The sequence below is a fragment of the Bufo gargarizans genome, chromosome 1, assembly GCF_014858855.1.
Source record: "Bufo gargarizans isolate SCDJY-AF-19 chromosome 1, ASM1485885v1, whole genome shotgun sequence".
Classification (NCBI taxonomy): domain Eukaryota; kingdom Metazoa; phylum Chordata; class Amphibia; order Anura; family Bufonidae; genus Bufo; species Bufo gargarizans.
This window is the reverse complement of record NC_058080.1, coordinates 491,805,633-491,831,395: the sequence shown is the minus strand read 5'-3', so window position 1 is coordinate 491,831,395 and position 25,763 is coordinate 491,805,633. Positions and strand designations below refer to the sequence as shown.

At 46.5% G+C, this 25,763-nt stretch overlaps 1 protein-coding gene across 2 annotated transcripts; it reads right to left on the bottom strand.

Moving 5' to 3' along the window:
- Window positions 1-254: 254 nt before the first annotated feature.
- Window positions 255-25,384, bottom strand: CARNMT1 (carnosine N-methyltransferase 1). 2 transcript variants are annotated; one of them, XM_044273967.1, is made up of 8 exons: window positions 25,047-25,384; window positions 23,885-24,080; window positions 20,740-20,903; window positions 13,698-13,841; window positions 10,398-10,576; window positions 8,000-8,113; window positions 1,909-2,012; window positions 255-1,247 (listed from the first exon to the last, which is right to left on the bottom strand). In XM_044273967.1, exons 1-8 carry the CDS (start codon window positions 25,259-25,261, stop codon window positions 1,146-1,148), a joined length of 1,218 nt encoding a protein of 405 aa, XP_044129902.1. In that variant the 5' UTR covers window positions 25,262-25,384; the 3' UTR covers window positions 255-1,145. The 2 variants fall into 2 exon arrangements, with proteins under 2 accessions (XP_044129902.1, XP_044129912.1); XM_044273977.1 differs by having other exon boundaries at window positions 13,698-13,838.
- Between the last annotated feature and the right edge of the window lie 379 nt (window positions 25,385-25,763).

The following is a 25,763-nucleotide window of genomic DNA, read 5'->3' as shown; positions in this document are numbered from 1 at the left end:
ATCCAGAAAAACGGATCCGGTATTAATTTTGTTTGCATTTTTAAAGGTCTACGCATGCGAAGACCAGAAAGCCGGTTCAGTTTTGCCTGAACACTTAATGCTGGATCTGGCACTAATACACTTCAAGGTAAATTAAAGCCGGATCCGGCATTCCGGCAAGTGATCAGTATTTTTAGCCGGAGAGAAAACTGCAGCATGCTGCGGTATTTTCTCCGGCCAAAAAACGTAAGAGGGACTGAACTGATGCATCCTGAACGGAATGCTCTCCATTCAGAATACATTAGGATAAAACTGATCTTTTTTTTTCCGGTATTGAGCACCTGTGACGGAACTCAATACCGGAAAACAAAAACGCTAGTGTGAAAGTACTCTAACGAGTCAGAGAATAGACATTTTTGTGGGAGTACTGCTTTAAAGGAAGCCCCTAGAAAGATTCATGCTTACCTGCTCCCCGACGCTCAAGTCCTGCAAGCTGGTTTCTGTTCCTCCATCTTCCAGTTCCAGACCTGTTTTCTTCCAGCCAGGTATGGATACTACTCCACTGAAGCCAGTCACTGGCTGCAGCGGCACACAAGACAGTGTCCATACCCAGATGGAAGAAAACAAGGCAAGGAGCAGAAGATGGAGGAATGAAAGCCAACATGCAGCAGCTAAGCATGAATCTTTCAGAGGTGATGCAAGCCCAGGGCCTTCAGTTAGTTATTTCTGGAAAAAAATAACATTTAAAGTATACAATTACAAAACACAAATATAAATAAATTAATCATGATAGGCACTGACATATTTCATGTTCCTTCTCATAGTAGACAACACTAAATTACTATAGGCCATCATATTATGGAGGAGGGGGGGTGAAAAAGAATGGATAATCACAATATTGTAAGTGAACAGTCAGGAGTCAAGTGTGTTCACATAATGACAATATCAACAAATTTAAAAAATGTAATCTGATATATACAATGGGGTATCTGCATTTATAGACTGGTGGTGGTGTGACCATGTCTCTAGAAGAAAGAAAAAAAAAAAAAGATCTGTTCATCTTAGATGGTAAAAGGCACCTTTGTGTCAAAATTGTTAATGACCAAGAGTTAAGTCAGTTTCAAGTCATCTGAACCTGTAGCCCAAATACTTTGTGGATTGAGGTATTATTCAGGTTTGCGAGCCACAAAAAATATACAGTCATAGAAGTATTTCATCATTGAAAAATGATTTACAGTGTATGTTGTCCTCACAGATTCTCTCTCCACCTGGGAAGACAAAAGATAAGGGGGTAGGTTGAAGGCTATGGACACTGTTGGAGCATTTTATTTAATAAAAACAAATGTATTTTTAGCTAGAAATCACTTTTGCATTTGGGTTTTATAAAAAAAAAAAAATTGAACCGCTTGTCTTTTGCATCCTGCGTGTATTCTCATAAATTGCAGGCTGCTCAGTCCCATTCAGTGTGAAATACATCAGAGGCTCTGCCCATCTGCTCTCCTGAATAAAAATCTAAGCTTACACCTTTACGACCAAATAAACATATCAAAAGGGACATCATCATAAGAGCAAAGGAATGCAGACCAGACAGCCATCAGAAAGCTGAACAGAACTGAGCCGCCTGCAATGTATGATAATAAACTGCAGGCGACAAATGGATGAAAATATTGATTTAGTCAAAAATACTGTCAAATGTCTGTAAAAAAAATAAAAAGGAGCCCCAAAGGTGTCAGTTACACTAGGTAAATATTCACAGGATATCCCCTTTAATAAATCAACCAATACAAACGATTGCTTAAACATATTTTATGCTTGAAAATGTAATACAAAACTATACTGTGGTATGGCCGAAGTGAAGAATAAAAACCTCATATCTCCTGAAAGTATTCTGCATCGCCACAAGAAATGATATAAACATTCTCCAAATACCTCAAGAAGAAATCCATGCTGTATGATAACATTTTTCAGATCCTCATAGCTCACTTCTATAGAAAGTTCATTTGCCAAGTTTTCAAAATGATACAAAAGTGGTCCTGAAAATAAAAAGAATAAGTCAAAACAGGGCCACAACCAGAAATGTATAAAGTGCGTTCAATAAAATCCCTGGTCACTTAAATGCCCCCATATTTATATCTTCTATTTCTGGGGCCTTTTGAAGGGAACCTGTCATGCTGAAGATGGTGTCTGAGCTGCAGGCAGCATGTTATAGAGCAGGAGGAGCTGAGCAGATTGGTGTATAGTTTTATGGGAAAAGATTCAGTATCAGACTGGAGCTAGGTGCCGGAAAATCACTCATTTATATTCCTGCTCATTCTGAGCTTTCAAGTTTATTAAGGTACATTCACATTAGCGTTTTTCTTTTCCGGCATAGAGTTCCGTCACCACAGGGGCTCAATACCGGAAAAGAACTGATCAGGCATATCCCCATGCATTCTGAATGGAGAGCATTCCGTTCAGCATGTATCAGGATTGATTGACCACATGTGCGAGCAACATGGAGGCGATATTGGCCAAATGCGGCTCTGCGGTTTGTTCCGTTTACAACAGGTAACATGTAAATGAATGCAGAAATGATCATTAAAAACCGGGGCGTTGGGCCCTCTAGGGTTAAACGACAGGAATTACCTTTTTATGAAATATCTCCTAAGGGAGCGCAATACTGTAAGGTTAGGGTGAAATTCTGTGGTCTCTTAGGTCCACATTGTTATCCTTGTTTTTAGTGCTATGATTTGTATCATGTGGTTCATTAGGTGTCTTCAGGGGGAATGCCACAGTTTGTGTGGGAAGGCCAGGCGAAGTGCAGGTATGCACGAAACGGCCGTCGCCTAGATGTCCATGGCCATGTAACCCGCAGAAAGCAATAAAGCAAGAAGATTTTTACTCCCGGGTGAGTGCCGTGTTATACTCTACTACACATTGAGCTCAGAAAGAGGAAGGAGAGCTCGCACAAGTATCGCCTCCTCTTCAAACAGCTGATCGGCGGGGGTACGGGGAGTAGGATCCCTGCCGATCTGATATTGAGAACCTATCCTCAAGTTTTACTGAATCTTTTCCCACAAAACTATATATCAGTCTGCTCAGCTCCTCCTGCTCTATAACATGCTGTCTGCATACTGAATGCCATTTTCATGGTGACAGGTTCTCTTTAAAAGAAAATATGTCGGGTCCAAAACACCCCACAAACTACAGTAAGCTGTGCATAGTGTAAGTGGTGCAGAGTCTGGTTATGTCATTTTTATCTTCATAGTCACTCGCATTCTGACGCCGTGCTCCTCCAAACCAGAAGCAAAATGCATTGGGAGGACTCCCGTGCTTATGCACATAATAAAGAGGACTCCTCTCGATTCACCTACTGCTGGTTTAAGGGAGCACAGCGTCAGAATGCAAGCGAGTATGAAGATAAAAATTACATAATCTGACTCAGCACCACTTACCTATACACCTTTTATTGTAGTTTGTGGGGTGTTTCGGAGCTGACAGATTGCGATTAACCCCTTCCTCACATCCGTCGTACATGTATGGCACTTGTCAGGTCTTTAAAGATGGTGCCCACTCCGGAGCGGGCGCTACAGCAACCAGGTGCCTGTTTCATGCAGCAGGTACATGAGGCTAATGTCCACAATTGGCAGTAATGCCGACCGCAGACACTTAACCCTTCAGATACCGTGGTCAAATGTGACCATGGTGCCTGAAAAAGTGCTAAAAAACTGAAGTGCCCTGTTCTACTAATGAGCCAGAGCACGTGTCTAGGCTCATTATTAGTATATCCCAGTTCAGGCAGATGGCAGCACTGAATTGAGATACAGCAATTTCTCTACAGAATAAGGCCTCATGCACACGACCGTTGTGTGCATCCGTGTCCGTTGTTCCGTTTTCTGTGACTTTCTGCAGACCCATTGACTTTCAATAGGTCCGTTGAAAACTCGGAAAATGCTTCGTTGTTCATCCGCGTCCGTGATCCTATTTTTTGGACGGACAATGGTTTACGGACTTATTCAAGTCAATGGGTCCGTGAAAAAACACGGATGCACACAATATTGTCATCCGCGTCAGTGACCCGTGTCCGTAGGCTACTTTCACACAGACGGATTGCGAATTCGTGAAAACTCAGATCCGACAGTATATTCTAACACAGAGGCGTTCCCATAGTGATGGGGATGCTTCAAGTTAGAATATACTGAGAACTGTGTACATGACTGCCCCCTGCTGCCTGGCAGAACCCGATCTCTTACAGGGGGCTGTGATCCGCACAATTAACCCCTCAGGTGCTGTAAGAGATCAGGTGCTGCCAGGCAGGAGGGGGCAGACCCCCCTCCCCAGTTTTAAATTAATTGGTGGCCAGTGGGGCCTCCCCTCCCCCCTAATTAAAATCCCCCCCCCCACACATATACTATGGCCCCAGTTATGCCCCCATCTTTATATTATGGCCCCAGTTGTGCACTCATACATATACTATGATCCCAGATGTGTCTCTATACATATATTATGACCCCAGTTGTGCCCCCACAGATATGTTATGGCCCCAGTTGGTGGCAGCGGAGAGTTCCGATCGAAGTCCCAGTTTAATCGCTGGGGCTCTGATCGGTAACCATGGCAAACAACACTACTGCAGTCCTGGCTGCCATGGTTACTTAGCAATTTTAGAAGCATTATACTTACTTGCGATGTCTGTGACCCGCCGGGTGCTCCTCCTACTAAAATTTCTATGCTTCTAAAATTGCTAAGTAACCATGGCAGCCAGGACTGCAGTAGCGTCGTGGTTGCCATGGTTACCGATTGGAGCCCCAGCGATTAAACTGGGGTCGTAATATATGTATGGGGGCACATCTGGGGTCGTAATATATGTATGGGGGCACATCTGGGGTCGTAATATATGTATGGGGGCACATCTGGGGTCGTAATATATGTATGGGGGCACATCTGGGGTCGTAATATATGTATGGGGGCACATCTGGGGTCGTAGTATATGTATGAGGGCACAACTGGGGCCATAGTATATGTATGAGGGCACAACTGGGGCCATAATATAAAGATGGGGGCACAACTTGGGCCATAGTATATGGGGGTGGGGAGAGGGGGGGGGGGGGGAAGAGGCCGCACTGGCCACCAAGGCCACCAATGAATTTAAAACTGGGGAGGGAGTCTGCCCCCTTCTGCCTGGCAGCACCTGATCTCTTACAGGGGGCTATGATCCGCACAATTAACCCCTCAGGTGCAGCCCCAGCAGGGGGCAGTCATGTACACAGTTCTTAGTATATTCTAACTTGAAGCGTCCCCATCACTATGGGAACGCCTCTGTGTTAGAATATACTGTCGGATCTGAGTTTTCACGATAGAATATACCATCGTATTTGAGTTATAACATAGAGGCGTTCCCATGGTGATAGGTACACTTCAAGTTAAAATATACCCTGACTTTACATTGAAAGTCAATGGGGGACGGATCCTTTGCAATTGCACCATACTGTGTCAACATCAAACGGATCCGTCCCCGGCGGAAACCAAAACGACTTAAAAAAAAAAAAAAAAAAAAAAAGTTTGAAAATCAAAAACTACAAAAAGATCATCCTGCAAAAAGTGAGTCCCCACACATCTCTGTAGACATAACTAGGGTTGCACCACGTATCGAATTATCAATACTCAATTGATACTTCTGTACCGGCATCGATAGCAGGATTTGACATTTACCGATACTAGGCTGCGCTACTGCACAGCCTAGTTAGTATCAGAGAACAGGCAAGCGCTGCTCTCAGCGCGCTTCATGTTCTCCTCAACAGCACAGGGGAGAAGGAGCCTCTCCCTCCCTCCCCCCGCTGCTGCCAATAAGAAGAGAGAGCGGCGGAGGAGGGGAGGGGCTGTGGCCACTGCGCCACCAATGATGATAACTAACCCATTAATACAAATATAGGCGGCAGAATCACATAGCCGGCACCTGGCCTCTATGACAGGGTGCTGCGATCTGTGGTAGTTAACCCCTCAGGTGCCGCCCCTGAGGAGTTAACTGCCATAAATCGCAGCGCCCTGTCAGAGGTCGGGTGCCAGCTATGTGATTCTGCCGCCGGCCCCCACCTCCTGTATTTGTATTAAAATGTTACTTATATTCAATGGTGGCACAGTGCGCCCCCCCCCCCCCCCCCAGTGTTATAATCAATGGTGGCAGTGGCCACAGGGTCCCCTCCTCTTAATCCTGGGGCTTCAATTGGTTACCATGGCAGCCAGGATGCTACTGAAGCACTGGCTGCCATGGTAATCTCCCTGCTGCCGAGTGCACTATGCACAGGGCAGCAGGGAGTGTGTGAAATCCTATTCACCCTGATAGATCTCTATTGGGTGAATAGGACAAGGGATAAAAAGATTCCAGGTTCTAGCCCCTAAGGGGGGAAAAGTCATTATATTAAAAAAAAAGTTAAAAAACAAACAGACACCAAAATATTAAAGGGCTTCTGTCACTCCACTAAACTCATTTTTTTTTTTTTGGTCTCCCTACAATCCTTATGCTGCGATTTCTTAATATATATAGCTATTACACTGTTTGGTTCAGTAGTTCTATCAAAAAACTGAGTTTTATATTATGCAAATTACCTCTCTAGCAGCAGGTAGGGCGGCTACCTGCTGCTAGCAGCCGCATCCTCCATTCATAATGACGCCCCCTCCTCATGTTGATTGACAGGGCCAGCGGACGCGCTCGTCCTCTGACTGGCCCTGTCTTCGTTTTAAATCTCGCGCCGGTCTTCAGTTGGCGCAGGCGCACTCAGAGGAGGACGCTCGCTCAGCCGCTCCATCCTCAGCGCGCCTGTGCCGATGACGTCACATGTACACCCGGCGCAGGCGCACTGAGGATGGAGCGGCCGAGCGAGCGTCCTCCTCTGAGTGCGCCTGCGCCAACTGAAGACCGGCGCGAGATTTAAAACGCAGACAGGGCCAGTCAGAGGACTAGCGCGTCCGCTGGCCCTGTCAATCAACATGAGGAGGGGGCGTCATTATGAATGGAGGATGCGGCTGCTAGCAGCAGGTAGCCGCCCTACCTGCTGCTAGAGAGGTAATTTGCATAATATAAAAGTCAGTTTTTTGATAGAACTACTGAACCAAACAGTGTAATAGCTATATATATTAAGAAATCGCAGCATAAGGATTGTAGGGAGACCAAAAAAAATTAATGAATTTAGTGGAGTGACAGAAGCCCTTTAAGTTTAAATCACCCCCTTTCAAAATTTTACATATAAAATATATAAACAAACATATTACATATCGTCACGGCATAAAAAGTGCGAACTATTAAAATATATATTTTTTTTATATCTCCTATGCAGTGAATGCCGTAACAGAAAAAAAAAAAAAAAAAAAAAAAAAAAAAAACGCGTGATTCGACATTTTTTAGTCACCTTGTCCCCCCAAAAAATAGGTTAGGACTGTTCGATTATGGGTCGGACGTTCCATAAAATGCTGAATGCATTTTTGGGCGTTTTATTATTTTTGCGTGGTATCGAATGCTATCGAGTATCGCAATACTTTTTTATGATATCGAAACCAAATCAAAATTTTGGTATCATGACAACCCTAGACATAACTATAAAAAAGTTATGGGGGTCAGAATGTTGCAATGATTTTTCAGTATATATCGCTAGATTCAAACTGACCTGGAGAATGAAGAGCACAAGTCAGTTTTACCACATAGTGAAAGCTGTATAAAAAAAAAAGAAAAAAAAAAAGAAAAAAAAAAAAAAAAAAAAAAAAAAAAAACTGTGGCGGATTAGTTCCCCCCCAATTTGGATTTTTTTCCTGCTCCCCACTACATCCTATCTAATATTAAAAGGTGGCAATAGAAAATACTTGTCACGCAAAAAACAAATTCTCAAACTGCTATTTTAATGGAAAAAGTTATGGCTCTGGGAAGGCAGGGAATGAAAACGCAAAAACGGAAAATCACCACGTCAGGAAAGGGGTAAAGAACTAACTCTCTAAAAGACACTACATAAGTCTCATTTGTTTCCATTTATTACAGAACCGGTAGATATCTTACCCAAATTAATCCAAATGCCTCCAGGTTTAAGGATTTTTCTAATAGTCTCAATGTAGTCAAGAATATTATGTGCCGTGTCTATAAAGAAGCATGTGGCCACACAGTCCCAAGAATCTGTTAAAACAGAAAGGTAACGCTTATAAAAAAAACTTACTTAAAACAGACCCTAACATGTTAATGTAATGATTTTTTAAAGGGGTTGTCTCACCAAAGCCTGTAAGACAAATGTGACATCATAGACGTTGGCCCCCTACCAGAGACCAGAACAGAAAGTCACTCTAAAGAGTTTTCACACAACAGAGTCAGCTTCTTATTAAAGGGGAATTGTAAGCACTGATCTACTGAAAGAGGTTATTCCATGAAAGTATTCATCACCTACCCACAGGATAGGCAATAAATATCAGATCCCAGGCCTGCGAGTCTCCTCTCTGAATGCATCAGTAGTGTGCAAGTCAGTCCACTGCAAAAAAAATTCACTTTAATGGGCAGACAGACCCGATATTTATTGCCTATTCTATGGATAGTTGATAAATGTTTTTCATGAAATAACCCTTTAAATGGTTATCATCTATCCACAAGATATTGCCTTAGGGTCAGAAACTAACTGATTCCGGCTGGTCTTTGCTTGATATATAGGAAAAGGCGGAAGATGGGCAGCACATCGCCCTGTGGAAACAGAATGTACTGCCGACAAACAATGAATCTACGTGTCGAACAATCACAGTAGAAATTGTAAAGAGGGATGCATGTGAATGCAGCTAAGAAATCAGGCAATGATCAGGAATGAACTGTTCGCTCCTGATCATTACTTACTTGCATGTTGTGAATGCAAGTAAACAATTTTTTTTATTATTGAATTCTACTCATTTTGAAAATAAAATAAAAACAATTGGTCTTTATTAAAACTTTTGAACCACTGTCTTTGTACAGCCTTGAGTTTATCTAGTAGTAGGATCTAAATTTTCACTCTGTTCCATCAGGCAGCTCAGCTGACAGGCTCCTCATCTCTGATCTCTGCCTTAACAAAAAAACCAAAACCAAAAAAAAAAAAAAAACAACTGTCATTAGGGGTCCATTCACACGTCCGTGCCACAAAACACGGACATCGGCGATGTGCTTCCGCATTTTGCGGACCGCACATCGCCGGCACTTAATAGAAAATGCCTACTCTTGTTCGCAATTGCGGACAAGAATAGGACATGTTCTATATTTTTCGGGATCGGAATTGCGGACCCGGAAGTGCGGATGTGCAATTCCCGATTCGGGCAGCACATCGTGCTGCCCCATAGAAATGAATGGGTCTACAATTCCGTTCCGCAAATTGCGGAACGAAATTGCGAACATGTGAATAGACCCTAAAGCTCAGTTTTCATCTTACTGATGAGAATGTGGCGTAAATAAGTGTTTATCACCATTTAGTAATTTAGAGATGAGGGTTATTAGATGACCAGAACAAAGTGAAAGTACAATTCACACAGCTAGATAAAAAGGGTTTTCCAGGATTTTTATACTGATTACTTATTCTCTGGATAGGTCATCATCAGTATCTGATCAGTGGGGGTCCGACAGCCAGGACACCTGCCGATCAGCTGTTTTGAGAAGGCAGCAGTTTTCCAAGCACAGTGCCGTAAACTGTATAGCGGCTGTCAGCACCACTGCCTTCTCAAACAGATGATCAGTGGGGGTCCCAGGTGTCAGACCCCCACTGATTGGATATCCAGAGGATAGGTCATCAGTATAGAAATCCTGGAAAAACCCTTTAACCCTTTGTGACAGAACAGCTCAATATTGTTTTTAATAAAGACCAATTGATAAAATGAGTTTTAGGCCAAAACAAGTAAAATTCAAATCACAAAAAAAAGTTGGGTCTGAGTCCCGGCATTCCTACCAATTACCGTAGCTGTTAAAAAAAAAAAAAAATCAATCGGTCACATGGCCTAGGCACTGCTCAGTTCCATTTAAATAAATGGGGTTAATCTGCAATACCAAGCACAGCCGCTATACAATGGATGGCGCTGTGCTTGGTGAGCTGTGAGGAGACCGATGTGCTCCCCGGAGCGCTGCCTCCTCTTTGGCAGGGTCCCAGGTGTCAGACCACCACTGATTAGACACTGATGACCTAGCCTGAGAACAGGTCATCAATATTAAACACCTGAAAACCCCTTTAAACTCCCCCACAAACTGATACAGACAGCGTACTGTAAAATCAAATAACATCACAATACAAAGAATACCTTTACTTGCAGAAGCCAGAGAAAACCTTTAGGTCATTTGAAGGCTGTAACATAGGCTGAATATTAAAATAAATTATTTAATCCATGGTAATGAATGAAATTCGTTAAGGCTATACAGAAAGGGAGGAATCATTCTATTCCGGGACCAGATCACCGTTACTCACTGTTCTCTGTATAGATTTCCTGGAAGTCTCCTGCGGTCATGGAAAAATTTGGATTGTATGGAAGATCGTGAGGATTGACATCGGGAAAGTATACAGGTCTTACTTGATCTACTGATTTCATGTTGTTGCTAAACTGGTGGATCCAAGGATAAAGTTTAAAAGCATTAATCTGGGAACATCTGCAACATATCAAAAAGGAAAACAATTCATAGAAAACCATTAACAAAATAAAACCCATGATACATACTGTTGTGAGACTTTTCACTAGTCACAGCTATAATCGTGAAGTCTGTCCGCTAATGCCATCGCTCAATCCCAGTTGTTTGCCGGCAGCATATCATGATTACACAGCCCATCTGCCGCAAACGATGATTTTTAATTATGCTTAAAAATCTGGATTGCCCAATGAACGAGTGTTTGCTCATTCATCGGGTAATCAGCGGCAGTGTTACACTGCCAGATCATCACTCACGAGCGTTCCTGAATGAACTGGCCGACACTTGACCAGCGCACATACAGGCTTTAGGTTGGTTTACATCCTGTATGTATCGAACTAAACCCATGATGTTTGTAGCTCGTTCTAACCAGTTACATAGACACTGCCCTGTTGACACAATCATGGACAGCTGCATGGACATGGTCATGTGACCACAGTGCAGAACAGAGGATAGGAGCAATAAAAGGTAAAAGAAATACATTACAAAAATACAGCTGCCTTTATAAATGATTATTCTAAAGTGTAACTGTTGTTTTGGTCTAAACAGTCCTCTCATCAGGAATGAGAGGCAGGCTCTGTATGCTACACACAGGCATCTTCAGCGCTCAGTAAAACTGAAGACAGACTCTCATTAACAAGGCTTTTATAGCACAAGCATGTTGGCTCAGTGCCCGTATTGTGGACGGCAAATGGCCGGTCCGCCATATACGGACACTAGCCATGTGCACTCCATGGTGCAGATGCGGACCTATTGACTTGAATGGGTCCGCAATCCACAACATAACACTAAAGATAGGAAATCAGCTAGATTTTGCAAAGCGGAGGCACGGATTGGAAGAACTACGAAGCGCTTCCGTGGGCTTCCCATCCGTGCCTCCACAACGCAAAAAGATAGAACATGTTCCATCTTTGGCCGTATGTTGCGGATCGCAGACCCATTCCAAGTCAATAGGTCCGTATCCACAAACTGAGTGTACATGGCCAGTCCACTATTGCAGTCCACAGCATGGGCAATGGGCCCTTAGGCTCGTGGGCATGAGCCCTATGATGGCTCTTTACACCCTGTTTTCTAGCACTAAAACTATTTTCCTAGTAAAGTATATTACAAAAATGTAGAACATCCCTGTCCCTACACTATATAAAAAAAATCATCTGTAACGACAGGTACACTTTCAACGATGTTAATACAACCAGAAAACCCCTTTAAAGGGGACCAGTTAGATGGAACCTTTGGTATTTTATTTGATCTGCATATGTAGTTTTTGGTTTTTAAGTGGTACCTTAGGAGATTGGTAAAAAAAATAAACCATGCTTTGCATAGGTAAAAAAAAATGACGTTGGCTTTAGAGGGAACCTTTCAGCAAAAATCACGCTGTCCTAACTGGAGGAAGGTTGATTATGTCACTCGGGCCTACTGAACCATGTTTTACTCCAAAGTGGCATAGCATTTTAAAGGGATTCTGTCACCAAGTTTTGGGCTATAGAGCTGCGGACATGGACGGCTAGATCGCTGCTAGCATGTCCGCAATATACCAGTCCTATAGGGCTGTGTGCTTTTATTTTCTTTAAAAAAGGATTTTAGAGATATGTAAATTAGTCTTGTAGGTGCCCAAGGGGCTATACGAACCTTCCTGGTGGCAAGCCACGCCCGCCTGTGAAGGAGCCCAGCACCGCCTATGTCCTCCGAATCTCCTTCTTTCGATAGATTGCCGTAATCTCGCGATGCGGGAGCTAGCGCATGTGCAGTGCCTTTATAGTGTTCCTTCCCTGTGCTGGCATCAGCCTCAGGGAAGGGAGCTTGCGCATCGCAAGATTACGGCAATCTATCGGCGACGAAAGGAGGATATTCGGAGGACATAGGCGGTGCTGGGCTCCTTCACAGGCGGGCGTGGCTGGGCACCAGGAAGGTTCGGACAGACCCTTGGGCACCTTATAAGACTAATTTACATATCTCTAAAATCCTTTTTTAAAGAAAATAAAAGCACACAGCCCTATAGGACAGGTATATTGCGGACATGCTAGCGGCGATCTAGCCGTGCATGTCCGTATCTCTATAGCCTAAAAGTTGAAATAAATTAAAATTTTACTTATGTGTATAGCAAAAATAGCCATAAAAAGTTATGTCTGTTATGGCTATGAATATGGGCTGGGGGTCCATGCGGATTGTCTATATGCGGTCCTGAAATTCTTGATGGCATTCCTATCCCACTCCCATCTCTAGTACCATAGAAGCCAATGGGAAGAGTGGCCAGCTCTGCATTCAAAGCAGCATGAGACATGGCCCTGTGCTTAGTACATGAGCAAGTCCCAGAGGTGGAAAGGACCTATCGGACATCTATGGCATATCCTAAGAACGTCTAGATAGTAATAGCCCTTTAATAAAAATCGGCAAAATATATGGCAAAACTGATTATACTAATTAAAGGGAGTCTTTCACCTAATCTGCTCAGGTCAGCTTCACGCTCAGATCAGGTTATAGACTCTTTGACCCTCATTACAATCGTACCTTTCTCTTCTGTGTCCCTCGTCCAGATAATGAAAATAACACTTTTTAAACTTATGCAAGTGACCTTCTGAAGGTGCCCAGGGGCGGCGTTACTGGGCGATGTGCCCAGAAAAACACACCTCCAGCCGGCGGACGTCACGAGCGGCACCAGAGGACGGCCGGCTGGGAACTGGCCCACACCTGCGCACTGCTCTGCCCAATATGGGCAGAGGAACAGCTTTTCATATTGCGCATGCGCCGGCCAACTAAAGACAGGATGTTCCATAATGGGCAGAGCAGTGCGCAGGTGCAGGCCAGTTCTCAGCCCGCTGTCCTCTGGTGCCGCTCGTGATGTCGCGAGGCCCTTGCAGAATTGAACTAAAATAACCTTGGGATATCACAAAGGTCTGACCCATACATCGGGTTAAAGATCCTAATTGGGGTCACTGGCATGCCACGTAAACGATTTTCTGATCAGGGGTTGTTTGCTGGACCCAGGATTTAGGTTTCAACTAAAACTTGAGCCCAAAAATGGGAAAAACTATTCTAAATCTATGCAGAGCAACAACACAGTAGCCAGAATTAACAGTCAACTTACCTATTAAGTACAAAATTAGAGGAGAAAAGCATGAAAAAGCTCCATTCGTTTCCTTGACAAGAATAGCCATGCATTGCAATTTCCCAAGCCAGTCTTCCAAGTCCAGCACCGGGTACTAGTACATTAATTTCTGATGGATCACTGCTAAAATGGTAGATAAAATACAGCAATTACAGTCAGGCAATTAACAAAATCCTGAAAGCTCATCTAAGCATAAATGAAGGAATATTGCACAGGAGGGAGTATACGCTATGGAAATTTTCAATGTCTTTGCTACAAACATATCGTTTTCCATGATCAGCTAACAGTGGACCAATGGATACATACAGCTTTGCGTGTACCCTTTCATTACCGGACTCTAGGGGGCCTTCACTTTCTGGAAAGCTGCATTCTAAATCTTCTTTCACACACGGGAAAATTCCCCTATGCAGTGTTTTCAACGTTAAAAAGCTGCAAGACCCGGTTTTGAAACTTTTTAGACACCATTGCTACCAAATCCAGTCGCAGCTGGCGCTTTTACATCGCCCTCACCAGTTTCCAAAAAGGGTGGTGAGGTGTTGGCAGGGGCCCCTGCATATTTCAGATAACTTGCATAAATGATCATTGAAATCTACGTCAACTACGAGCTGGAATAGCTTTCAGTCTCGCGCAGACTGCCGGAGGAGGCATTTCATTTATGATAATGTTTGCCTCCTCCAGCGCTGCAGGCCCAATCAAGAACGGCAGAGCACACACCGATCTTGATAAAATTGGATTTTTTGTACTCACCGTAAAATCCTTTTCTCGTAGTAGGCATTGGGGGACACAGCACCATGGGTATATGTCCAACTACCACTAGGAGGCACTAGACACAAAAAGTGTTGGCTCCTCCCAGGTGGGCTATACCCTCTCCACAGGCACGAGGCTATTCAGTTTGTACCAAAAGCAGTAGGAGAGAGAAGAAAAGCAAGGAACCAACCACTCCCGTACCAGGAAGGATCAAGAGACCAGCCCGGAGAAGCGGAAGAAAAAACATAGGGTGGGATCTGTGTCCCCCAATGCCTACTACGAGAAAAGGATTTTACGGTGAGTACAAAAAATCCAATTTTCTCGTGCATGGCATTGGGGGACACAGCACCATGGGACGTCCCAAAGCAGTCCCTGAGGGAGGGAAAAGAAGAGACGCGCCACCGGTTGGGCATACAGGTGCAGGAGAACCATGTGACCCAACGGGAAAAAACACGAGATGGGCAAGAGGTTCCATAACAAGGAAGAAACCTCAGAAGAAGCAGGGAAGACTGCCAGCACCCCAGGACAAATGACTGGAAGAAAATCCCAAATGCAAGAAGGTGGCAAAAGGAAACAGAGCGCAGCCAAGGGCTGGAGAAAAAATTAGGACAGCACCGCGTGGTGAAACTACCCAACGCTCTACATTGTCTCAGACCCAAAAAACCTGTGGCCATCCCCTGAAAGGCCAGGGGAGAAAAGAAACAGGGAAGCACTGAAAACCAAACGAGTGGGGGAAGCCATAGCAAGGCTCACATGTGAAGGGAGGGGACTCCCCTCACCGCAAGGCCAGGAAAGAAGCTAAGCGCCCCATGTAAAGGTGAACCCAAGGCTGCTAGAGGAAACCGCCAACCCTGGAGAAGGAGGGGGTTGTAGGTAAGAAACCGGGAAAAGAACGATAGCTCCTGCGTCCCCAAAAACAGGAGACGAGGCACAAGCCTCCGAAACAAGATATCACCGTGAAGCGTAAGACCAGAGGAAACTCTGGGCATGTGAAGTATCATGGAAAAAAGAAGCCAGATACAGGCCAGGCAACCTCGGCAGGACACACTGGACTGAGAGCCATGGGAGTAGAAGGAGAGCACTCCAAAAAACCTAAAGAGGAAAGGTCCTACAACAGGAGGAGGTCCCTCCCGAAGGAGACCATACGGTGGAACTGCAAACCGCAGCACTAAACCACTCAATACCAGGTACTTGACGTGGGAGGATGGAAAAAAAAAAGAGACACAAATCCAAAGAGGACCTCCCAGTACGGGCTCACAAGGAACCAGGAGCTGAACCACCAGAAGACAACGCAAGCCAGAATATCCAGGAAAGGCGAAAAGAAACCACCATAGGGGAAGGGGCATTGGCCATGGACAACTAGCCGTACCAAGAATATTGACCAGCAAACCTTAAACATTGTCCCAGAGAGGGCAAGAACAGCAGCTCGGGATGTACCACAAAACGACAGACATCCATATGCATAAGGAATGCAGAAGTCGCCATGAAAAAACCGGGGTAGCCTACATAGAAATGTAGAAACCAGCTGCGACCGGCATACAGAAAACTTCCAGGGGGGAGAAAGTACCAGACAGGTGCAGACGACGGCAAGGTCCAAGAGGACTGCCCCTTCGCCATGTAGCACAACTAAACAGAAAATACAAGGGAATACCGAAAACACCTGGACCCAGAAGGAACTACGGGGCCCTGTCCGATACCAGAGCAATCAGCTGAAAATTCAGACAGGTGTGTGTGGCGCTCAGAGGTCCTGTCCTTGACCAGTCAGGGAGGACGTCCAGCAATGATAAAAGCCGTGGACCCAGAAGGATTCCGTGTGGCGGACATCCAGCGATGACAGAAAACCGCAACCGCGGCCGATGCCACCAGCTACGTGTCCAAACAAGGTAGAAGATCCAGTGGAGATCCTTGTACTTCACCAGGAATGGGCCGCTCAGCAATTAGGAAACAACGCGAGTACTCCCCTATAACATGGGGTAACGCGGAGCACAGCATACCGTAGTACCGTAAAGAGAAGGCAAGAGCAACTACAGCACAAAGGCCAACAACCACCTGGCCACGGAGTAGGGAGCGTGGTTGAATGAGGACCACCCGCCGGATCAGACAGATCGGTCATATACTGGAGCTACCAGAAGTAGCAGTAGACCGACAAGGTGGGGGTTGGGCTGGCCCACACCTGCCAGACATGGTAACCATGCACATGCTGAACGAAGGGGGCCTGGTGCAGACAGTGCCTTGAGAGGTACAAGGAGACCAATGAGCGCGACAGTAAAGGAGTGGCAGATGTATGGAAGAACCAAATGGATGGAACCAATAACCGCAGCACAGATTAGAACTCGTGGGCAGAAAACACCCAGTAATACAGAAACTGTCTGAGCTACAGACCGCACCACAGGGCCCAGCGCTTGGGGTACTACAAACACACGCCTAAAATATGGGTAAAGTGGCTGCATGTTGCCAACTAAGGAGAGTGGAAACATAGCCACAGCATCTGGGAATGACACAGCATTCGGAGGGTACAGGTACACAACCTGTAAAGTAGAAATATGGCTGTGTTAGAGGAACTACATTTAAGATCGAAGCAATGTGGCCGCATGGTGCACCCTAGACCCAGAGAGGTGCAACAGCAACCGCGTTAAGAATGGAACCCAGTAGGGCCGCACGGTACCACAAAGAACAAGACAGGTGCACACCACAATCAGGTAGGTGCAATGGCAACAGAAACAGAGCCGCATAGTACACCCTAGAAGCCAGACAGGTTGAACGGCTGCAGCATCGGAGACGGTTCAGGGACTCTACCCATGAAGGGAGTAAGATGGCCGTTTGGTGCACACTATGATGAGGTAGGTGCAATGGCCACGGCAATTGGAGGAGGCCTCAATATCTCGTCCTGTAAGGAAAGAAAATGCCACATGGAACACCATAAAGCCGGACAGGAGGAACGGCTACCGCATCCGGAGATGGCTCAGGTACTCCACCTGTTAAGGGATCAAGGCGGCAGGGAACAGACAGGTAACTGAACCGGACAGGGGCAATTCTAAGGCAATTGAAAGTGGCCTCTACATTCCGCCCGTAGGGAGAAATGTTGCCGCATGGAACACAACAGAGCCCGCCAGGGGTATCGGCTACAGCACCGGAGATGGCGTAGGAACTCTACCTGTGAAGGGAGCAAATTGGCTGGGAACAGACAGGCGCAATTGCAGCGGCAATTAAAGGCAGCCTGTATCTCTCGCCAGGAAGGGAGAAATAGTGTCGCATGGAACACCATAGCGCCAGCCAGGGTAATCGGCTACAGCATCAGGAGATGGTGTAGATACTCCACCTATGACAGGAGCAAAGTGGCTGGGAACAGACAGGTGCAATTGCAACGGCAATTGAAGCGGCCTGTATATCTCACCCGGAAGGGAGAAATAGTGCTGTATGGAACACCATAGAGCCAGCCAGGAGTAATGGCTTCTGTAGGTACACTACCTAAGCAAAGGGGCAAGGCGGCTGTACAATTGCTCTGAACTCACCAACCTACAGGAGGCGATAGCCGAGCTAACCGCTTGCCCAGAACAGGAACTCCCTGTAATGAGGTAGAGTGGCGAACACCAACACCAGGATAGGGACCCCACGGAAACACTCTCAAATGTGTAGAGGATAACCCCTGGTATAGGGGAACCAGGAAGGCTTGTCAGGGACAGCCTATGGCAGTGGTGCAGGAACCACCCTGTTAAGGAGAAGGCGTACGTATCAGACACCGGGTAGGTGACTCAGTATGCTAAACACGGGGACGGCTGCCTTACCTGTGCGGTTGAATACCTGTGCGGTCAGGGGAGCACCATCCGAAAATCCACTAGAGGTGATACCAACCCTGTTTAGGTAGGAGAGGTTCCTCTGTGCACGTAGTCTTGACCTCCCAGAGGGCTTCTATATGGAGGAAGACCGCCTGATTCTCTGTTCCGAGGGAATCGGTGCAGAGGTGTCCCCAGAGGCAACGGCTGGGGTGACAGGAAGGATTCGTCACCAGCCTCAAGCCTGTCCTGGGGGGGATCCGAGGATGCCGAGGAGGGGTGGGACCCCGTTGAGACCACCCGAGGGTGTACTGTGAGCTACCCCTCGCCGAACCCGGGTGCAGGTACCCCTAACTGAGCATGCCCCATCTGCAGGGAGGACCCTGGAGGGCAGAGGTGGCCGCAATATGGGTTGGTAGCGTGCCAGCGACACTGCTAGGGAGAGTCGGCCAAGGTTCCCATGGCATTGACACGGAGGGACCCATTCATGGGGAACCTACACAAAAAGATTGTTCAGGGAAAACAATGGGATCTGGGAAGAGGCACTGCACACCAGCAGGGACAGGCTGACCACATGGCAGCCATTGTAGACAGCGAACGCACGTGAAAACACGTGGCGACCGAGGAGCTGTTGGGAGAAGAGATGCTCAAAAAGCAGCCAGCAGGGGCTGTCTATCCTGACCCGGACGCAGTGTTCCCCCAAAGAGGTGCAGCAGCAGCTTGTTCCCTAAAAAGAGGTGGTCAGTAGGGCTGCAGGGGACATGAAGCAATCGAGGGGTTAACCACCCCCTCCAACAGAAAAAACACGTTAGCCCAGGAAAGGGAGAGGAGATAGCTCCTCCCGAGGGCCGGGCGGGGCTCAGAAAAGCCCGGGAAGCAAGGGGGAGGGGCCGGGAAGATTGCGGCCTAGCAGGCCCAAAAGCCGGGGCCTCGATTTATGAGGCGGCCGGGAATGGAGCAAGGGGGGCGGGGTGAACCGCGGCCGACAGAGGGCCCACCGGACCATAAAAATAGGGGAGTAGGGTAGGGGGGGAGAAGCGACACCTGGGGATAGGCAGATCAGGGCAAACGGAGCACCTGGGAGCCGGGGACAGGCCATAGAAGATGAGGCCTAGTCCCGGCAGAAGCCGGGGACTAAAGTAGCGGGGAAGCCAGGGAGAGACTGTGTGGCCAGGGAGGAGAGAAAAGACCAACCGAGGGGGAAAAAAAGGGAGGAAAAACCATGAATATAAACCCCCCCCAGGAGGGGGGGGGGGGGGTTGGCTAGGAGGAAAGAAGAGGCTCCCCAGGACCCCCAGCTAAGGTGGATCCCATCCCCCTGGCCACAGAAGGGAACCTAACCCTGGGGCAGGGACACAGGGACAGGGGAGTATACTCACCATCCGATATACTCACCATCCGATGTCTTCGGGCGCAGCACGGTCACCCCTTCGGCAGACTCAACACGGGAACCGTGGGAATGCCGGCAAGCCACTGCGGATGCAGTCCGTGGGGACTGGGTGACCGGCGATGGTACCGAAGTACGCGCCCGCAGGGGGGGCAACTAAAGTGGAACACGATGGAGCCCCAGCCTGCAGCAGGTATAACGGTGGAAAAAAACCGACCTGCGGAAGAGAGAAAAAAAGAAAAAGAATAAAAATAAACAGCAGAACCTGCAAAAAAGCAGGACAGGTCTGCCTCCTACGGACACTAGACTAAAACTGAATAGCCTCGTGCCTGTGGAGAGGGTATAGCCCACCTGGGAGGAGCCAACACTTTTTGTGTCTAGTGCCTCCTAGTGGTAGTTGGACATATACCCATGGTGCTGTGTCCCCCAATGCCATGCACGAGAAATCAGGGCTACGGTCTTTTCCGTGACATTCTTTGGGTTTATAAAAACACCATGAAATTCAAGTTTTGTGCATTTCATCATCTCCTACTGACTGACATCTGGCCGCAGTGTCACTTCAAGGACCCCCTCCTCCTCCAAAAAAAATTAAAAATAGCATTTTTGCAAAACGGATGAGTAAATCCAAACTTTAGATTATATGTTTTTCTATCTCTCAGTGTATCTCCAAAAAGTTTTTTTATTTTCGCGGTCACGTAGGGCTTTCTGATTAAAAACTGGAGAATTAATTTTGTAGATCTTATTTAGGGAAAAATAAACAATAAGTTTGGTTACACACACACACACACACACGTGTGTTCAGTCCAGGAAACATGCTCTATGCTAGACCAAACACTGCTCCTCTGACCTGAACTCATGGAACCACCATGATTCACGATGCTGTGAGTTCCTGCCCATCTGCGGCTTAAATTATACCATGAGTAAAGTTCAGTAGACCTGCAGTTGGTCAAGAACTCACAGCATCATAAATCATTATGATGCTGTAAAGGTTGGGTTAAAGTAGCAGTGTTTGGTTCGGCAAATGTTGGTCATCACATGGACCGAACATGCTGATGTGAAAACTGGCCTAAGAGGGAGCGAGAACAAGCACATACATTGAATGATAAAGGCTCACCATTTATCTTTCGGGAAGTACTTCAGAATCTCATTGATGATGGGCTGATAACAAACTTCTCGCTCCGATTTGCCTTCTTCACTCCAGTCACGTACAAACTGCTTTATTGTGGACTTCAACTTGTCCATGTCAAATGTCGATGCTGGGGTGTTTTTTGTGTGACCCTAATATATAAAGATCAAAACAAATAGTTTTTCAACCCAGGCCAATTTCAATTTTTTTTTTTGTGCTTTCATTTTTTTCCTCCACACCCTTCAAATTCCATTTACATAGCCATAGGAGGGCTTATTTTTTGTTGGAAAAAGTTTTTTTTTTTTTTTTTTAATGGCACCATCTAATTTACCATAGCTAGTATTGGAAGACGGGAAACAATTCTTTGTGAGGTAAACTGGAAAAAATTCCAGGAAGGTCTTTTGGGTTTTGTGTTCACGGTGTGCTAAAAATAACATGGCAACCTTAGTCTGCGGGTCAGTATGATTATGGCAATACATTTTTAGATGCAGCAAAAACAATTAGGTTTATTTTAATATATAAAATTGGAAAAGATCGGCGATTTAAATTTTTAACACTTTGGATATCAGCATCGTACATGTGCGGCCCTGTGGGATTTTTTTTTTTTTTTTGCCAGATAAATTTTTCCCTTTAAGAAACTTTTTTGTTGTTGTGTGTTTTGCACTATTTCCACTGTACCTGGGGCATCCAAAGGATCCCCAGTTACAGGGGAAACCAGCTTCCTGTGGAGACTTTGTATAAGGCAGGGCTGACCAGGGTTTGGTCAGACCCTGCAGCTCTGCCCTGCCCCTGAGACACCTGGCGATCGCATGATCCTCTATTCACTGCATAGCCCTCATTGAGCACCATGATCGCTCTGAGAAGCGAGGCACGTTCTTTACAGCATGAGAACGGATCCACAGGAAATACTTGGGATCTGTGGTCTGCACGCTGGAGGAGCTCGACAGTGCAGGGCGCTGCGAGAAGCACTGCTGCACCATCGGCTTAGGTCCCCTTTAAATGCATAAGTAATTTTATTTTTATTTTGAGACGTCTAATAAAGAAATATGATATCTGATGTGCCTGAAAAGATAAGTTATGTATACCCCGGGAAGAAGCAAAGCATGGTGAAAGCTAGGTCAGGGGTTAGCAGCTTGATGCACTCACGTTTTATCTCTGACTATTTCCCGGATATTCGCCTAAGCATCGGATGACAGCCGCCATTTACATCATAGTCTGGACTGGGAAAGGATTGATATCGCAAGGGTGCTGCTTAGCTATGTGCAATACTGCATGCTTCAAGTGTGAACTGCCAGAGGCTGGGATTCTCCCTCCCTTGATGTTCTAAGTAGGGCGGGGGGGCAGCTCCAAAACTTAAGCGCTTGTTGGAATTTGTGGACTTTACTCCATGGTATTCTGTATGGCACCCCTGCTATTATAGGATCATTTCTGGTGGTATGATTGCAGTGCTGAAGCAGCAGAGATACCAATTAACTATCCACATATATAGCAGTCGTTATTCTGCATGGATACAGATAACTACCATGCAGGACATAAAAAAAAATCATTAAAAATATAGTTTTATTAGAATCGCATTAAAAAATTTATACATAGCATATCAACTCATGACAGAGAGAACAGGGGGACACCTAGTGGCAAAAACGATGTAGGGCAAGCCAGCCAAAAGTATAGCGAGGCATGCAGAGCCTATGGCCTCATGAGGTCCGAATTTATTTTGCAGACCAACTGACTTCAATGGTTCCATGGTCCGCATTTTGCAGAAATATTCAGATCTTTTTGCGGAACGTACATGGATGATCTGTGTGCTTTCTGCATCCGTATGTTTGTTCCACAAAGGGTTAGAACATGTCTTACTCTTGACTGCAAAATGCGGATCACAGACCCATTGAAGTCAATGAAAAAAAATGAGGATGCAACGCGGACAGTATCCGTATTTTGCGTATCCGCAAATTGTGGACCGCAAAACACATACGGTCACGTGCATGGGGCATTTCCATCTTAGACAATGGGGGCATATCGCTAGGATATGCCCCCATTGTCTGATAGGTGCGGGTCCCCCCGCTGGGACGCGTACCTATATCGAGAACGAAGTGGGGAGCGCTGTGGCTGGAGGACCCCAGATTTCCTGTGGTCCGTCCACCACCAAGCGCTAATCCCCGCCTCTCCCATAGAAGTGAATGGGAGCGTGCCGCGCATGCGCGGCCCATGCTCCCCTTCATTTCTATGGGCCAGGGCTCTGCTATTTTCGGTGGCCCCATAGAAATGAATGGAGGGCGGCTGCGCATGCGCAGTGCACCCCCCTTCACTTTCGGGGCTCCGTTCTCGATATAGGTGGGACCCGCACCTATAAGACAATGGGGGCTTATCCTAGCGATATGCCCCCATTGTCTGAGATGAGAAAACCCCTTTAACCAACCTAGCAGCCATACTACAATGTGCTTTAGTCTATGCAGGCAGTCACATAAACTTAAAGGGGTTGGCCACTTTCTGGTTACCGTTGACCAATGTTTTTGTGAGATGATTATATGACCCTTAGTAATATAGCCTTTGTTGGAATTCTGCGCCATTTTCTGCACCTGCACTTAACGTCCAACAGAACAAGTACAGATGGCAGGAGCAGTGTGTTTGAATGGAGAAGACATTGCATGGAGAGGATTTACCTGGTCACATGACCCTCCATTAGTGGCCATCTAATGGACAGGATCAACAGGACCTCTGCGTGGACAGCAGAATAGACATGGTAGACAAGGGGGTATACCTCATAAAATATAGCATATGGCGCAGAATTTCAAAGACTATATATTAGGAAGTGTCATATAATCATCCAACAAACAGATTGGTCAACAGTAACCAGAAGGTGGCCAACTCCTTTAACAATCAGTAAGGCATAAAGAAAGACCCTAACAAGGCTCAAACCTCAGCAACTGCTGGATGCCCACCACCCATCAAGTTTAGCTAGAGCTTCATGTGGTGACCATAGCTCTAGAGAAACGTGTCGGGTGCTTAGCCACCAGGGGGTGGCCATCCAACTGTTCATCTGAGAGATGGGTGCCGGAGTGGTCACCTGAATAGTACAGATATATTCTGCAGATTACTGGTCCGCTCCCATGTCCAGGATGCTGAAGGAACTTACATTGTTGCCATACTCCTTGTTCTCAAACATACACGTGGAGTCATTGACGATGAGCTGCAGGATCTCCTGATTGTGGTCAGCACATTTGCGGATTCGGTCCAGGTTGGAATGGAAATTTGGCAGCATATTTTGTTGGCTTTTGGGTAAAGACATAAACTGTCTCTCTGCGCGGCTCACACGTTCATGGATATGAGACCTAATGGATGAGAGCGGAGAATATGTATTATATTACTGGTTTACTATAAAGCCTGGCTGCCATCATGTACTCAGCTATCTCCATCAGTCCCATAGACTTAGAATGGAGCGGCAATGCACATGTGTCACGTAAGTGGGACGTGGGAACCCCGTTCTGGCAATCAGAGGGGGTTTCAGTGGTTTGCTTGCCAAAAGACTTTGCACTGGTTGGCTGCAGTGGCCACGTGACCAGCAAACAGGATGTCAACGTGGGGGGACTGAAAAGCAGCAGCGGCGGCACCAGGGGAGTGAGGGTGCCGGAAACCAGAGGCAGGGATCAGGTCCAGCCATGATGTGGATCTGCCACAAGGCCCCCAGGGAGCATCTGTCAGCAGATTCGTCCCTATAACACCGGCTGACCTATGACATGTCCGCTTGGCAGCTGAAGGCACCTGTGTTGGTCCCATGTGCAACAGGGGCGTTACCATTACACCTAGAGGCTCTGCTTTCTCTGCACTTTTACACAGCCAGGCATGATGACATTTACACTGTCTGACCCTGTCAATCAAAGTGCAGAGGGCGTGGCAGTAGCAGAGAGAGCAGAGCCTCTAGGTGTAATGACAACGCCCCTATTGCTCATGGAGACTCATTTGCATATATTAATACATATTTCTCAGCAATGCGTACAACATATGAACATGGGACCAACCCAGATGCCTTCAGCTGCCAGGAGCACGTGTAACAGGTCAGTGCCATAGGGACAACGCTGCTGACAGATGCCCTTTAACCTTTTCCAATGCAAAGGATGACATCTGCATCTAATAGGCAGCATTTTCCTGCACATCATTTGCATGGGCCTTCCTGTGAGGAGGACGTCAGCATGCATGCACCAGACATGGGCCATGTAATCAAGGTGGTCCTCAGGGCTGGAGGGCAACTAGGGGCAGTGTAAAGTCAGGGGACATCCTGCCCCCCATGTAGTAATCACCCGTAACAAGTGAAGGTGTTGATGATCTTCCAGAAGTGCTCCATCTCCAGCCTCTCCTCCTCCTCCGGGCTTTTCCGCTGCCTCCTTGCAGTGTACGAGCCGAACTCCTCTTTCCCCTCTGCCTCCCCATTCCCGGGCTCCGCGTTACTGCACTCACAGTGCTCGGGCTCCTCGGAGTCTCTCCGCCGCCGCCGCCCTCGGCTGTGGCTGTGCATGTCCCTGACTGACCCCGGACAATAGCTGGAGGCTCGTGTCAATAGAAACCACGTGATACAGTCGGAAAGCGTCTCCCCTGGAACAGAACTACACCGCTCAGCGCACACAGGCGCTTCTCAAGAGTCTGGCCTCTGCTGATGACGTCACTAGTGCGCGTCGCCCAGCTAGACAACGCGAACGTCCATGTTAAGTCCTGGCAAAATTAACATTGAAAGGAACGGACTGCCCACAGACATGTTGTCTTGTAAAACCCATGCCTGGCTACATTAGCACAAACATTTTTTGTTTCCGTGTTCGTTCAGTTCTTTTTGCAGATAGGATGCTATCCGCATCGTATGACCATTCCATAGCCCCACAAAAAATAATAATAAAATATATAGAACATGTCCTATTCTTGTTCGTTTTGCAGACAAGGATAGGCATTGTTGCAATGTCTCCACAAAAAAAAAAAACGGATGCCATACGGACATCATCCTTTTTTAATTTTTTTTCCAGATCTGC

What these genes read in the sequence shown, in the direction of transcription:
- CARNMT1 (XM_044273967.1), bottom strand. Translation starts at nt 25,261, where the DNA reads ATGCACAGCCACAGCCGAGGGCGGCGGCGGCGGAGAGACTCCGAGGAG. An exon ending in ACAAGGAGTATGGCAACAAT is followed by an intron (nt 20,904 to 23,884) that starts GTAAGTTCCTTC and finishes TTTATATATTAG; the next exon opens with GGTCACACAAAAAACACCCC. An exon ending in TACTTCCCGAAAGATAAATG is followed by an intron (nt 13,842 to 20,739) that starts GTGAGCCTTTAT and finishes CTACCATTTTAG; the next exon opens with CAGTGATCCATCAGAAATTA.